The 14,945-nt window shown below is 36.5% G+C and overlaps 1 protein-coding gene across 2 annotated transcripts; it reads left to right on the forward strand.

Moving 5' to 3' along the window:
- Positions 1-1,973: 1,973 nt before the first annotated feature.
- Positions 1,974-6,026, forward strand: LOC132631898 (uncharacterized). Of its 2 annotated transcripts, XM_060347629.1 has the most exons (7): positions 1,974-2,127; positions 2,823-3,059; positions 3,371-3,891; positions 4,136-4,328; positions 4,804-4,868; positions 5,030-5,240; positions 5,475-6,026. In XM_060347629.1, the coding sequence occupies exons 2-7, from the start codon at positions 2,889-2,891 to the stop codon at positions 5,835-5,837; spliced, it is 1,524 nt and encodes a 507-aa protein (XP_060203612.1). In that variant the 5' UTR covers positions 1,974-2,127; positions 2,823-2,888; the 3' UTR covers positions 5,838-6,026. The 2 variants fall into 2 exon arrangements, with proteins under 2 accessions (XP_060203612.1, XP_060203613.1); XM_060347630.1 differs by lacking the exon at positions 1,974-2,127 and having other exon boundaries at positions 2,723-3,059.
- The last annotated feature ends 8,919 nt before the right edge of the window (positions 6,027-14,945 follow it).

Raw genomic sequence — 14,945 nt, forward strand, 5'->3', positions numbered from 1 at the left:
ACGTAAAATCATAAAGTATAAAACAGATTAGTGTTAGGAAGCAAATCTTTAAAAAGAAAGTTTCTGAAATTATCCCATACAAAATTCATCTCTTGCATAATCAATTGACCAACTTTGGACGGGTGGTTGACGTGCCACTAGAAACTTTTGAGTAAACTTCGAATCAATTCCTCAAATGGTCATCTAAGTTGTAGAAATATCTCACTAAAGTAATTTTTTAATTTTTTTAAATAATAAAGTCATCAAACTATGTTCATATTTCTAACAAAGTAAAACAAACGGAAATGTTATATTCTTAACGAATGTTTACATTTTTTTTTTTAGACTTCATTTTTAGGCAAAAGACCCCTTAACCCATTTTTAAATGATAAAACCCATTAGGCTTTGTTAACTTACAACAAAAATTTTATTGTACTCATGTTTAAGTTGCAATATATTTTGTACCTTTATTATTTTAGCAGTTGTTCTCTGAAATTGGTTTTTATATATAGCCTATCTTGCCCCTCACGGCTCACTATATAGCAAGTGCCGTCTCTCATTAAATTATTTAATCTATTAACTTTCTCCTAATGAAATATCTCCCATATTCAGCATAAACATTTTTGAAGTATGAATTAGTAGAAACATCTGATGGGAATAAAATAGACCCGTAAAAATAATATTCACGGTATTAGTGATAAACGCGAAACACTAACTTATGGTTAAATCAGCAAGAATAAAATGCAGCAATAATGACACCAAGATTTTATGTGGAAACCCTTCTGAATAAGGGAAAAACCACGGCCAAGAGGAGCAGCTGATATCACTATAGAGGAAATTTACACTGTGTAGTAACGAGTACAAATACTCCTAAGACCACTACACCCTCAAAAGAAATAACACTCTTTTGATTTTCCCACCTCACTACAATATCACTCACACTCTATTTTTCTTCACAGACTATTTTCTTACGGTCTATGGAATACCTCACTTTTGCTCTCACTCAGATGTATTGTCTGAGATTTTGGTGTGTTACAAATGAACCATAAGCTGCCTATTTATAGGAATGAATTTCCTATGGTGAGGTAAGCGCTTACATCACGATTATGATGAGGTAAGCGCTTACATCATGAAAATCTGAACAAAGAAATTGGCTTGTTAGCCAAGTCCACAATTGTTGCCAATGTATAATTTGTCAAAGGAAGAAAAATCTTTCTTTCTTAAAATATGGGATAGGGGACTGGACCCCACAACATCCTAGTGGCAATTAACAAGCTATATGCATCTGATGCATTGGAGCAAGCAGTGATGAATTTACTGTTTAGTGTTATCCAAAAATCAAGCAATTATATGTACTGGAGAATGATCCGAACGAGTTGTTATTTAAACTCATGAGATTTAACTTTTAACTTCAAGCTTAGTGTTAGATTGCACCTCCATTTTGCTTAAGTTACACTGATATAATTTGTTTTATGAAAGATGCATTTGAAATAGGTCAGACGGGTTTTCTTATTTAAAAATGAGTTAAGGGGTCTTATGCCTAAAAATAAATCCTATAAAAAAGGATGTAAACATCCGTTAAGAATGTAACACTTTTCGTTTATTTTACTTTGTCGGAAATATGAGCATAGTTTGATGATTTTACTGTCCAAAAAATTTAAAAATTACTTTAGTGAGATATTTTTACAACTTGAATGCCATTTGAGGAATTGAGTAGTAAACTTCTCTTTCAAAACTTTCTTGTCTAAAAAAGAGTAAAAAGACCTCAAACTTTTCTTAAAATATATTTTAGTATATTCAAAGTAGTTTCCTCTCACTTTCAAATCTTTTCCAAACAAGAGGATTCCCTAGAACGATGGGCTGCCCCATAAAGTAAGCTAAAAAGTTAGTTTTAGTGCCCATTGAAATCTCTGGTCTAAGAGGCAGCCCAGTCAATTGACTCGGACAATTAATGTTGTAATTTACTTCTCTAGAAAATTAGTACCAGATTAGTTTAAGAAAATACCGCTTTTCGTTCTCCATTTTCAAGTTTCAATTGCATGGCTCGAAGTATTCAAGCGCTGTTATACACAACAATAAAAAAAGAAAAAAGAGGAGAACCAGCAATAAGTTATTGTACAGTTACTAAGCAGAACCTGAAAAAAACAGGTGCAGAAGCTCTTCCTTTCTATTTCTTCTAAATGAAATTTATACTTATGTAAGTTTTCAGATGGTATAAAAATTATTTACAATGTTTATGTATATTAATTTAGCTCTTCTTTAGAAACCCAAAAGACAGAAAACTCTAGAAACAAAAAAATTGAGCAACTAACGAATGGGCACTAGGGCAGTGTGCATCAAATGCACTACAATATATAAGTTGGTAATCAATGTCTAATCTGTCACTGTCACTTTAAGGTGACTTATAATAGTGGAAAAAAATAAGGTGACCAGCTGAAAGCTTTTTTTAATGGCATTTTAAATGCAAGTTCACGAGAAAAACTTTTCTCACGGTGGAATATTCACGTTATCTGACTAATTTAGTAGGTGTTTGGTCACAGATTTCAAATATTTTTCACTTTATTTTGAATTTACGAAGCTGGAATTCAAAATGGAGTCATTAAATTTGATAATTTTATAACCAAACACTGATTTTAAAATAAAGTAAAAAATTATTTTTAAAAAAGCTGATACTTCTCATGGCAAAAAGGGGTTAATATTGACAAATATTTTGTGTCTTCCGTTAATTAATAAACGAGATATGTCTTTGAGAAGCCGTTCCTAACTTATTTGAGGTTGCGCATAAGCAGTAATTATTGTTGACTTCTTGCTGTCGTCTAATCTCAAATTTTAATTAATATCAGGGAATTTGAGCAGACAGAAGAATATATACTACTTGCAAATATTGTAAATAGTATCAGAAGAAAAGCATGGATATTGGATACCAAAGGATTGGAAATCACAGAAGATCTACAGAGTCATCATTTTGGCTTCCATTTTGCATTAACAAGCCCTTTGCTAAATACTCTGTACTTATTCTCATCTTCCTCCTCGTACTTGGTTCTTACTTGTGGACAACTGTGCTCGACACAACCTCAAACGTAAGTTCCTTTTAATTTACATTAATAATTTTGTACTATCGACAAAATCTTCTAACAGTGTCCCCAATTAACTTATAGAACTCCAAGTAACCTGCAAATTGTAGAAATTAATCCATTTCTTTTTGGATGTTTAAAACAGGTAAATTTATAAGTAGACTAGACACTTCAAGTCATACTCATAAAGAATTTGTTGTAATAAATAAATAAAGTAGCCAACAGATTATGTTTCGAATTTCTTTGTAGACTTTGTTTCCCATGGGGGCTAATTTTTTTTATTTATTTTTTTGGTTTCTGGTTTCGATATGTTCTAGGTAAACAAGGTATTGCGAAGTAGGACACAAGAATTTCCACTCAATTGCTCACTTGGTAACCTTACAAAAACATGTCCAGTAAATTACTACCCATCTGATTACAAAATTATTAACACCAGCCCTTCATCATCCTCTCCTAAATGTCCACATTACTTCCACTGGATACATGAAGATTTAAAACCATGGAGGAAAACAGGTATAACTGAAGAAATGGTGGAGAGGGCTAACAGGACTGCGAATTTCAGACTTGTAATCTTGAATGGAAGGGCTTATGTTGAAACATATGAAAAGGGGTTCCAAACTAGAGATGTTTTTACACTATGGGGTATTCTTCAGTTGTTAAGGAGGTACCCTGGAAAAATTCCTGATCTTGATATGATGTTCGATTGTGTCGATTGGCCTGTTGTCAGATCAAGTGATTTTGCTGGGGAAAATGCAATTGCTCCACCGCCTTTGTTTCGATATTGTGGGGATACTGAAACATTGGATATTGTTTTTCCTGATTGGTCTTTTTGGGGATGGTAAGAATTCTAATTTTCACTCTTAACTTTTGTGCAGCCTTTGGTAGTTCAGAACTATGTTGCTCGGACTCACAAAAAATGTTGTCGTATATCTTGTGTCAGATCCTTCATTACGTAGTTTTAGAGGATCAGACACACACCGGTCGGTATTTTTGAAGAGTTTGAGCAACATAGGTTCAGAATGTTCATTTCTGAGACTTTTTCATACTGCATGCATAAGTTGCTAGTTTGATCAATTTGGTAGGGCGGAAATCAATATAAAGCCGTGGCAAGACTTGTTGAAGGATCTTAGCAAAGGGAATAAGCAGCAGAGATGGCAGGATAGGGAGCCATATGCTTACTGGAAAGGCAATCCAGAAGTCGCTGAGAAGAGAATGGAGCTCGTTAAGTGCAATGTGACCGAAAATCAGGAATGGAATGCTCGCATTTATGTCCAGGTGAACTTCCACGCTACCCCCCCCCCCCCCCCCCCCCCCGGTGGATATAGTCATTTAACTGAAAACTCTATAAGCGTGGAAGAACCTTAGATGGTTTCTCGATGCATCCTTTACTTTGTTGTTCACAATAGCAGCTTGCCAAATGGGAGGAGGAAGACGGGCAAATCGAGGGTGTTTGGTTGCTAGATTATATTTTCCAAGGCATGGCTTCTTTTGACATTATAATCCCTGTGTAACTAGCATGTGAACCAATAAGGGCCGGGGCTAGTGAAAGATTGTTGTGTGGGAAGAAAAAGAGAGAAGTCTCACTTAATTCTGTTGAAGAAAATTTTTCTGCTGGAAAATGGCATTAGTAGTTAAAATCCAGTGCCAAAGAGACTCATCATAATATTATCACTGTCTGTTCAAGATCTAAGGATAATTCTAGTCTCACGAATGTTTCAAAATTAACCGATACCTTTGCTGCTGTTTACAGGATTGGAAAAAAGAGATACAGCAAGGATTCAAGAATTCTGACTTAGGAAATCAATGTCACCATAGGTAAATCCAGCCAAATTTCACTGTCATTCATTTGTAATTGCAGTAATTTTACCAATCTGCCAATTGGAGGTTTCTCCCCGGTTTTATTTTATGATAATTGATTACTTTATTTCAGTTCTTTATCTGTTTGACCCACGCTAAATTCTTACAAATGTATGCAGATACAAAATATATATCGAAGGATCTGCGTGGTCTGTTAGTGAGAAGTATATTCTTGCCTGTGACTCAGTTTCTTTGCTAGTAACACCTCACTACTATGATTTCTTCTCGAGAAGTTTGTTGCCACTAGTCCACTATTGGCCCATAAATGAAAATGACAAGTGTGGATCCATTAAGTTTGCAGTTGATTGGGGCAATAAATACAAGAAAAAGGTAACAAACTATTCCCATATAACATCTAAGTGGTATCAATAATACAATCAAACCTCTCTATAATTGTTTGTTTCGATATTCTTTTGCTGATATAGAGAACATATAATATAATATAACATGAAAAATCGGTTCTAAAAAAAGATTTGGCCGTTATAATGAAATACTATTATAGAGGATGACTGTTACAGAGAGGTCAGACCGTATACTCAACTTTGTCTTGCTGACTTTTCTCAGGTACAAAAAATTGGTAAAACTGCAAGCAGTTTTATTCAACAAGATTTGAGGATGGAGTATGTGTATGATTACATGTTTCATCTTTTAAATGAGTATGCTAAGCTGCTTAAGTACAAGCCAAGTGTGCCTAAAAATGCAAATGAGCTCTGCTCGGAGACAATGGCATGTCCAGCAGAAGGTATTGAGAACAAACTAATGATGGAATCTATGGTTAATGGGCCAATTGATGAAAGTCCATGTAAAATGCCCGCACCCTTTAATCAATTGTCTCTTGATTCTTTCTTAAAAAGAAAAGAAAGTTCAATAGAAGAGGTCCGTACATTGGAGAAACAGTACTGGAAGGAGCAAAAAGAGAAAACGTAGAAATTAGGTTAGTGCTATAATTAGTTTGTACCAAATGTAGAAAAGATATTTCATGTACCACGAGCAAGCCAACTCTATTATAATGTGAATTGAGTATGTACTAGTATGTGGTAGATAAGAGTAATTGATGATCACAAGTTTCAAGTTAGCTGAACTTCTTTATTTATTGATTACTTGGATTTGATTTTTCGTCCTATTTTCTACCTTTACTAGGCCGTCGGCGAAGTTAAGTTTCAAAGTGATTACCTAAATATTTAAAACAGCTTGTCATCGTTGAAAATTATATCACTTGTTTGACTTTAAATGTGGGTATTATTCATTCCCCAGTAATTAGTAAATCAATTGACGTATAGTGTTCCCTTCGGTTTTAAGAGTTTGGCACTCTTATCATTTATTGAGTTGTTTTACTATAAAAGACGTTTATTTCTCTTCAAAGGTTTCTTAGAAATTTGTTCAATCATTTATTAGATAAAAGTAATTTTGGCTTAAAAAATCACTTATTCTGGACCAAATTAAAAAAGCCAGCAAATCACTTAATTGACATTTTCACTAATAAAAAAAGTTTTGTTGGAGAAAACCACTACTGGTAGGACTAGAGGAAGTATTTGATTATTGAGACCAATGCAAAACAGACAACAGAACAGGCCCTCAAAATAATAAGTATCCTACACTATTTACGAGAGGTAGCGTAACGATTACATCTCATGAACTGTGGGAATATGTTTCATAGAAATCTTAAATCCCCAATTTAATAGTATTGCTATAAATATGTAGTAACACAACGTACGGAGCAGAAACTTGATTAAATGAAGAAGGGAAGTGGGGAACAAAATGGTCGCTGGAAGACTTGTAAAGAGCTCTTAAATACTCCAAGTGGTTTGCTTTGACATATGCTCCTTCAATATAGTATTTAATTTACGAAATTTATGAATTTTTTTTTTTGAAACTTATAATGTGAAACAAATCGTAAATTTTTGTATAGCTATAAATTATTTCATTGATAAAAACAACAACAACAACATACTCAGTGAAATCCAACAAAATGGGATATGAGACAGATAGATTGTACGCAGCCTTTACCCCTACATTGGGAGATAGAAAAATTATTTATTTTCATTGATAATAAAATAAAATTTTAAAACTAAATTACTTTCAGATATAAATAACTTAAAAAAATGTGCTGCATAAGATGAGGAGGAGAGTGATTATTAGCGAGCTATGATATACTTCCTCCGTCCCAAAAAAATCTGTCGCATTTTTTAGTTACATGTCCCTTAAGAAAGGATTTATAATAGTATGAGAGAAACTAAGCGTTCACCAAACAGTATAGAGAACCAGGTTCTCTATCTGTTCCCTCAAGTAACAGAAAGTAAATAAGACAAGATATTTACGTGAAAAACTCCTTGCTCAAGGGATTAAAAACCACGACCCACCGGAGTGGGATTTCAACTTCACTAACTAAGCACCTTAAAGATTACAACCTCTTAATTCCTCACCCCTTACAATAACTCTATCGTAAGTTACAACCCTTGACTAACTTTAGCCAAGCAACCAACCCAACCTTGACTAACTCTAGCCAAGCACTCAAACACACCTTGACTACCTATAGCCAAGAAACCAAAATAACAAAGGTTGAAACCTTCCTACAATGACAATTCTCGAAAGTAGAGTAGGATTACAAATGAAGAGCAAAATGACACAGACTTAACAAACCTAGGACCTAAGTGTAACATCCCGTAAATCCGAGTCGGGTGTGAATGTATGAAAATAAGTATTAAGTTGATGTTTAGCCATATGAATCCATTCAGGATGAATTCAGGTGATAAATAGTTGTTTTGAAGTCAAACCAAAAAGTGAAGCTGTTAAAGCCTTCTAAATTCGTCTAAGTCTGTACTTATGGCCAATTTTCGGGTATTTTCGTTAGGAATCTAAGAAAGATCAAAACATGAAAGTTGTAACCCTTTGAAATACCATTCGAACGATATATTATGGAGCTCAAGCGAAGCTCTGTGCTAGGAGTTATGCCTGTTTTACTGAACATTGTCGACACAATCGAAAATTGAAAATTTTGGTTAAGTGTGAAATAGACGGGGGAGCTCGCTGAGCGCGGCTCAAAGCGAGGTAGGAGCTCTCCATAGGACTCGATCAGCGAGATGTGAGGTCCAAAATGTCCAGACTTATAAATACGACCCTCGGACGATTTTATGTCATTTTTCACATTCCAGACTATGTTCTAAATTGTATTTTGGAGAGAAAAAAACCCTAAGGCCTCCCCAAACATCTAAGGTAAGTTCTTACTCAAACCCCATTATTATTACCTCAATCTAACAAAGATTAACACTAGAAACCTCACCTACTCCATAGATTGTGAGAATTCGATTCAAGAACAGTTGAAGAGGAGAATTGTTGGAAATTCGTCGTGAGGTAAGTTCCTGAAATTCAAGTATAGTTATGGGGATTGCTTGGGATTTATACATTTTTTATATATTGTTAGAATCCATGGGTGAATTGCATGAAAGCAAGAACACGAAATCGGCTTAGAAACCCTAGTTTTAAAAAAAGGGTATGAATTCAAGGGAAAAGTGTAAAGCTCTAATATTTCTCATCTAAATCAATTGTAGCGTCACTGTTGAACCTCGAAAAATCCGTTTGGTAGAGATATAGCAGGAATCGAGGTATGCCTCTTTTTGAACATACTCTTTTGAAACGATTTGTGTGACTTTGGTTGTGGTTTGTGTGCGTGCGGGGCAAGCCCACATTAAAACTTGTTTGTACTGTATTATTTATGTATACGTATTCATGATTTTTTTTTTACTTTAAAGGATGATTGAAAAGTTAGATATAAAGCTTTGGTATTTGTACTCGAAATTGCCCTTAAAGGATGTTTAAACTTGATATTTGGAAAGCTTGATTATCTCCTGTCCCTATAAATGGATTGTGTTGAACGTGAAACTTGTTTAAAGAAGTGAGTCTGTTTTCCAAAACTGAAATGAATTGGTGTACCCCTAAAATGGGAAGATGAACATAATCCATGAGGAATAATTTGGCTATCATGATATGACTTGTGATTCGACTTCTATGTCATGATTGATCAGCTAATATGCTATGATTTGTATCTTGTTTGTGTTTGGGCCTGTATGGGCAAGCTGTACTAGTCCAGAGGACGATTAACCATTATGGATCCTAACGTATGGATACGAGTATTGCTGTGTCAGTCCAGAGAACAATTGACCTCCGAGGCATATAGCCCAGTGCATCTATTGTTGTGCTAGTCTAAAGGACGATTAGACTTCGTTGCTTCCTAGCCCGGAGTATCTATTGTTGTGTCAGTCTAGAGGACAATTGACCTCCGAGGCGTATAGCCTGGTGCATCTATTGTTGTGCTAGTCCAGAGGACGATTAGCCTCTGTGGTTTCCTAGCCCGGAGTATCGATTGATTGATTTGCCTGTGAGTGGATTCCTTTCTATCTTGGTTGACTGTGAGTGGCTTGTTTCGTACTTTGATTAGCCTATGAGTGGCTTGTTTCGTATCTTGTTGCCTGTGAGTGGCTTACTGGTAATAATGAGCTTGTTTGCTTGTGAGTGGCTTATTGAGAACAACGGACTTGTATGCCTGTGAGTGGCTTATTGATAATAATGAACTTGTTTGCCTGTGAGTGGTTTGTTGATGATAATGGCCTCAAATTGAAAAGACTCAAATGGTAATAAATGGTATACTGAATCGGAAAAGATATATATACGTGTCTTGATGGGTTTCTATTCATAATGATAAGTTGTACGATTGATCTTGTCTTTGGTTTCAAACTATTTTATTGGAACTGTTTTCACGAAGCACTGGAAAGACTGGAATTATACTTAATGACATGATGAGTTGGAACTGAAGTATATACCACTTTATGGTCTCTCTAATTGATGGTTGTGAAGTTGTTGGTCTATTCTTATCTCTGGATTTCCAACTGTTTGTCGTTGAAATTGTATCGCTGATCTTATATAAATACATATTTTGTTATATTACTTATTGTCCCCGAGGCACTCAATGAGTACTCAGTACTCAGGTATACCATTGTTGTTTTTTATGGTATGCTAGGTAACAAAGAAGAGTAGGTACAAACAGATCTAGCGGGTTATGAGTACTTGCTACTTTCCAGATTGTTGGTGAGCCCATACATTTGTTCGTGGGTTTTCATTGAGTCAATTATTATTCCTTAGTAGTTTCGGGCTGTGTCCAGAGTTAGTTTGTTTTTTTAGAAGCTCTTTAGACAAGTTTCATACTGTGGGTAGATGTTGAAGTCTCCTATGACTTTTTGAGGCATTTGCCATGTTCATAACTATTCATTTATATTAGACTTCCGTTAATTTTGTTTCATAATTGTGATCTTAAATTTTATTTAGTTATTTATCACTTGTTTAATTAAATAATGAAAGATTATCGAAAAAGGGCTTGACGTTATTATTGATTTATAAAGTTCTTCCGATGTTGTTCATGACGTCGGATGCCGGTCACGTCTAGGGGTTTTGGGGCGTGGCACTAAGACATCTTCAGTTATTGGGATCTAGTCCATTGATTTTGATAAAGCTTTGTTCTTGATAGCACAAAACGAGCAGTGGCGGCTACACTTGTGAGAATGTGATTTTCTGATTTTGCAAGCCTTAGGTTAAGCATTGTAACATGTTGTATATATATATTGGGGAGCATGTGAGAAGTATGTGACCATGGATAGGGAAATTTCATCTTTTGATATTGGTCTTTAGCTGCAGGTTTGGCCTCTAGCAAACTGCAGTTGCGCTGCTGCGGTTCTGCCAGTCGGCACAGTAACAGTACCGCAACTTACAGCTGTAGCGAGTTGACTGTACGACACTCAGAGGACCTGATCGAGACCTGGTCCCTCAAGTGTTTGTCAAATCATCAAAACTCAAAATGACATAACTTATCAATTTCTCCCTTTTTGATGATGACAAACCCATAAATCAAAATTCCCTCAAGAACCAGGTTCCCCAATTGTTCCCCCTGCGGATCAGACTTAAACAACATGTTAGCATCCATTCCATTTGAAATTTACCCCTTGAACTTTCAGCATCAGCAAATCAATTTACCCCTAGAAAACTTCCCCATTTTGGCATCATTGAAAAGAGTTACAAAAGCACCACAAGCACAAAGAATTTTAGTGACATTAAGTCATGGTCACTGGGGCAACATAATATGAGCAAAAATAAGAACAACAGATAGAAATCATTGCATAAAACAGAGTAATTGCCCATGAAATATAGTAAACATGATAATATCCAAGACATACTAGTCAAAACAGTACAAAAAAAAATAATTAAAATGTCAAAAGTACCAATGTCATCAAAAGGGTAGGAGTAAACAAAACAGGAGTTTAATAGGGGGAGGAATGGGCTAAAGGACATGGAGATTAAGGACAAGCTGGGAAGGAACTAAGGAGCGAAAGCCTTGAGGATTTTATCACATCTCTCACTGGCAACCCTCTGATCCTAGACCATTTGATCACGGAGCACATCAAGCTTTTGCCTCAACTTAGCATTTCAGCCCTTAACGCATCATTAACAGTCGCCATTTCATTACTGGGACCGAGTTCTTATACCGTTGCAGCCAACTCTGCTTTCAAGATGGCATTCTCAGCTTGGAGCTTTTCAATTTTTGCAGTGGCCTGCTCCTGAGCCTCAATCAGGCTAGAAATGGTTGAATTGCTGCAAATGCGCCCCTTCTTTTCTAAACACTCACATTCCTCTAAAGTCCTCATGGTGAACATCTGCTTTCTAGTCCCCATAGTGGCCTTTCTAATTTTAACATGGAAGTGCTCAAAGACCTTAGTCAAGAAAAAGCCATATGGGAGACCATGTTTGCCCTCTCTAGCATTAACCACTTTGATCATATGCTCAATCATTAGAGCAGGCATACTGATAGATTGAAAAGTTGCTAGAGCTTCGAGAAGGACCAGGTCCGCAACAGAGGCAATACATCTCCTTTCAGACCTTAGAAGCAGCGCTTTGTTAACAAGCTCAAAAAGGAGCTGATACTCAGGCTTAAGCTGCTTCTTATAAAGCCTCTCACCAGTCGCAAATACTCCCCTTTTGACAATCATATCTTTGAAAGCTTGTGATGGCTTCCCTTCAATTGTTTTCAGTCCATCAGTTGTGACACCAAGAATTTCACCGAACTTTGCTTCATCCATCTTGAACTCTAACTTATTTACTATCATGACCAAGGTAGAGTCATCAGTGTACATTAAGGAGGCATAGAACTCTGCCATCTCATCATCAAAGACACTAGAAACAGGGGATCAAACAGATGCTCTCACTTCTGAAACTCAACGATCTCCAGCAGCTTCTTCATTCCATGTTTTTAAGCAATTTCAAAGTCAAACATTCTGCCAAGTAGCACCTTTTTCTTTTTAAAATTTTCTTGCCTCTGCAATTCCAACTCCTTAATCGTTTGCCTCTTCTTGGAGGAACCAGGTTCCTCACTCTCACTACGTTTCCTTTTCTTAGAAGAGCCAGACACACTCTTCTCCTTGTCAACCTCTACTTTCAGTCTCATCCACCATAGCTTTCTTTCCTTTTTTTTTCTTTTTGCTTTTAGAGTTTTTCCTTACTAGTGGAGATGGTTCCATTTCCTCTTCTTTATCAGACATTGTCACCACATCCTCTTCATCTCTCAGACCACTCTTCACCAACCTTTTTATTTTCTTTCCAACACTTTTCTCCTTACTGGCCTTAAGGGCAGCCTCACATTTAGCCTTGCGCTTTTGCCTAGTAATGGGTGGCCTAAAAACAATACGCTCTCTTACATTAACACCACTCTGTTTTGCACAACCAGAAGTTCTTTTAAAAACAGTGCTTATAATGATATCATCGTCAGAGTCAACCTCTTGAGAAGGACTGGGGAACCAGGTTCCTCCTCAGGAGAGTGTTCTCGCCAGGGCACAATAATAAGAGACACAGATCCAGGGTCAATAACATTCAAATCTTCCTTTGAGGGATCAGGTCACTCATTCAATTCCCCTATTTCTGGTACACCAACCCTTTTCCCTTGACTTTCTTCCCCCTAAGTCCTTTCCCCTAACTCTCCGCACTAAATCCCTTGGCATTCATAGCATCAACAAAATCAGTAATGATATCTACTTCACTCTCCAAAATATTAGACACACCTAATCCTTTTTCATACAGGTTTCCATCAAAATCTACAGCAGAGTCCTCTACTCTTTTATCACTAACCAAAGGGTTGGAATTACCTGATTTTTGAGGATTTTCCACAGAATCTCCATTATCAGCGATATTTTTGTGCTCCTATGCACTACTAACACCAGCAGACTCATGTATAACAACGAGACTTGACTTTTCTGCAACCCCACTTAGATCATCTGTACCTATAACCTTAGCACCCACAGTTTGACTAGAAACCTCAACTCCATCCTTTTTTTCGTCAAGCTCCTCAGTGTTTTGGAAGAATTTTAAAACAGATAGAGTGTGACCACTTTCCTTCGAGTCGGGTTTTTTAGTTGGGGCAAGGGGTGAGTAAAAAGACACAAAACTCTTTGGGATTTCACTCTTGCGAGTCCTAGAGGGACCTGAAACCGTTGGCTGTGGTGGTGTGGCAGTGGGGTTTTGGTCAGTGGAGATTAGGGATTTTGGGGGTGAATCATGCATTTTTGGGTCTGATGAAATTGGGTTTTTGGAAAGTGAATGAGAGGGGGTTGATTCTGGTGCAATGGGAGAGGAAGAGTCATTGCGAAACATGGTTGAATCTTAAGTAGATGACGACATAAGAGAAAAGGAGAGAGAGAGTAAATGAAAGGGTAGATGTTAAACAGAAGAGAGAGAGAGGGTGAAATGTTTAAGTGAGGAGAGAGATGAGATACTTTTTGGGTTAAACAAGAAAGCAGGAAATCGGTTTTGATTGGGTGTTAAAAATGACTCTTTTACACATCGGGTCGGTTTGAGAAGGTGTATCGTTTGGGATCCTATGTTTGAAATTAAGGCGGGAGAAATTTAATGACATGACACTTTTAGACAGTTTAAAAAGCATATAAACTGAGCCACAGGAGCCAAATTCCTTGACAGTCTTTTAAGATGTAGGAAAAAACTCTGAAAAATGCAATACCTTTAATACTTATGTTGTCCCGAAGATTCCATGCGTGTATACCTGTAACAATATAGGAGTGAGTTAGATGCCACCAAAAAACACTTTTAGCATTGTATTTTTCCTCTTAACATAGCTAATCATTGAAGGGATTTTAAGGAGAGGCAACTAGTTGAGCTTAATCAAGCCCAACTCCAAACGATTTCTTTCAAAGTGCATCCTGCTCAGTGCCTTGGTAAAAATGTCTACTACCTGGTCCTCTGTCTTGTAGAACTTCATACAGATCAACCCCTTTTCAACATTATCCCTTAAGAAATTGTGCCTTACATCAATATGCTTGGTCCTTTTGTGTTGCACTGGATATTTTGCCATATTAAGTGCACTTGTATTATCACACAACAAGGGCACACACTCAATAAGCACATCAAAATCCGTAAGTTGTTGTTTGATCTATAGCAATTTAGCACAATAAGAAGTAGCAGCTACATACTCAGCTTCAGCATTAGAAAGAGCCATATAATTTTATTTCTTTGTACCCTATGAGATCAAGCATGATCTCAGAAAATGCGCCATTCCAGAAGTGCTCTTCCTATCCACCAAGTATGCAACATAACCAGCATCAACATATCCAATCAAGTCAAAATTATCACCTGAAGGATAAAAGAAGACCAGGTCCTGAGTCCTCTTGAGATACCTAAGGATTCTTTTTGCAGCTTTCAAATGAGATTCCTTTTGGACTTGATTGGAATCTTGCACACAACCCAACACTAAAGAAAATGTCGGGTCTACTGGCAGTTAAGTATAGTAATGACCTAATGACACCCCTATACATGATTTCAATCACAGGAGAACCAGGTCGATCCATATCTAATCGAGTAGCAGTGGCTATAGGTGTATTAATGGGCTTAGAATTTTCCATCTCAAATCTTTTAAGCAGCTCCTTGATGTATTTTTGCTGACTGATCATGGTGCCTTTTAGGTTTTGCTTTACTTTCAACCCTAGGAAG

The sequence above is a fragment of the Lycium barbarum genome, chromosome 3, assembly GCF_019175385.1.
Source record: "Lycium barbarum isolate Lr01 chromosome 3, ASM1917538v2, whole genome shotgun sequence".
In the NCBI taxonomy this organism is placed as follows: Eukaryota; Viridiplantae; Streptophyta; class Magnoliopsida; order Solanales; family Solanaceae; genus Lycium; species Lycium barbarum.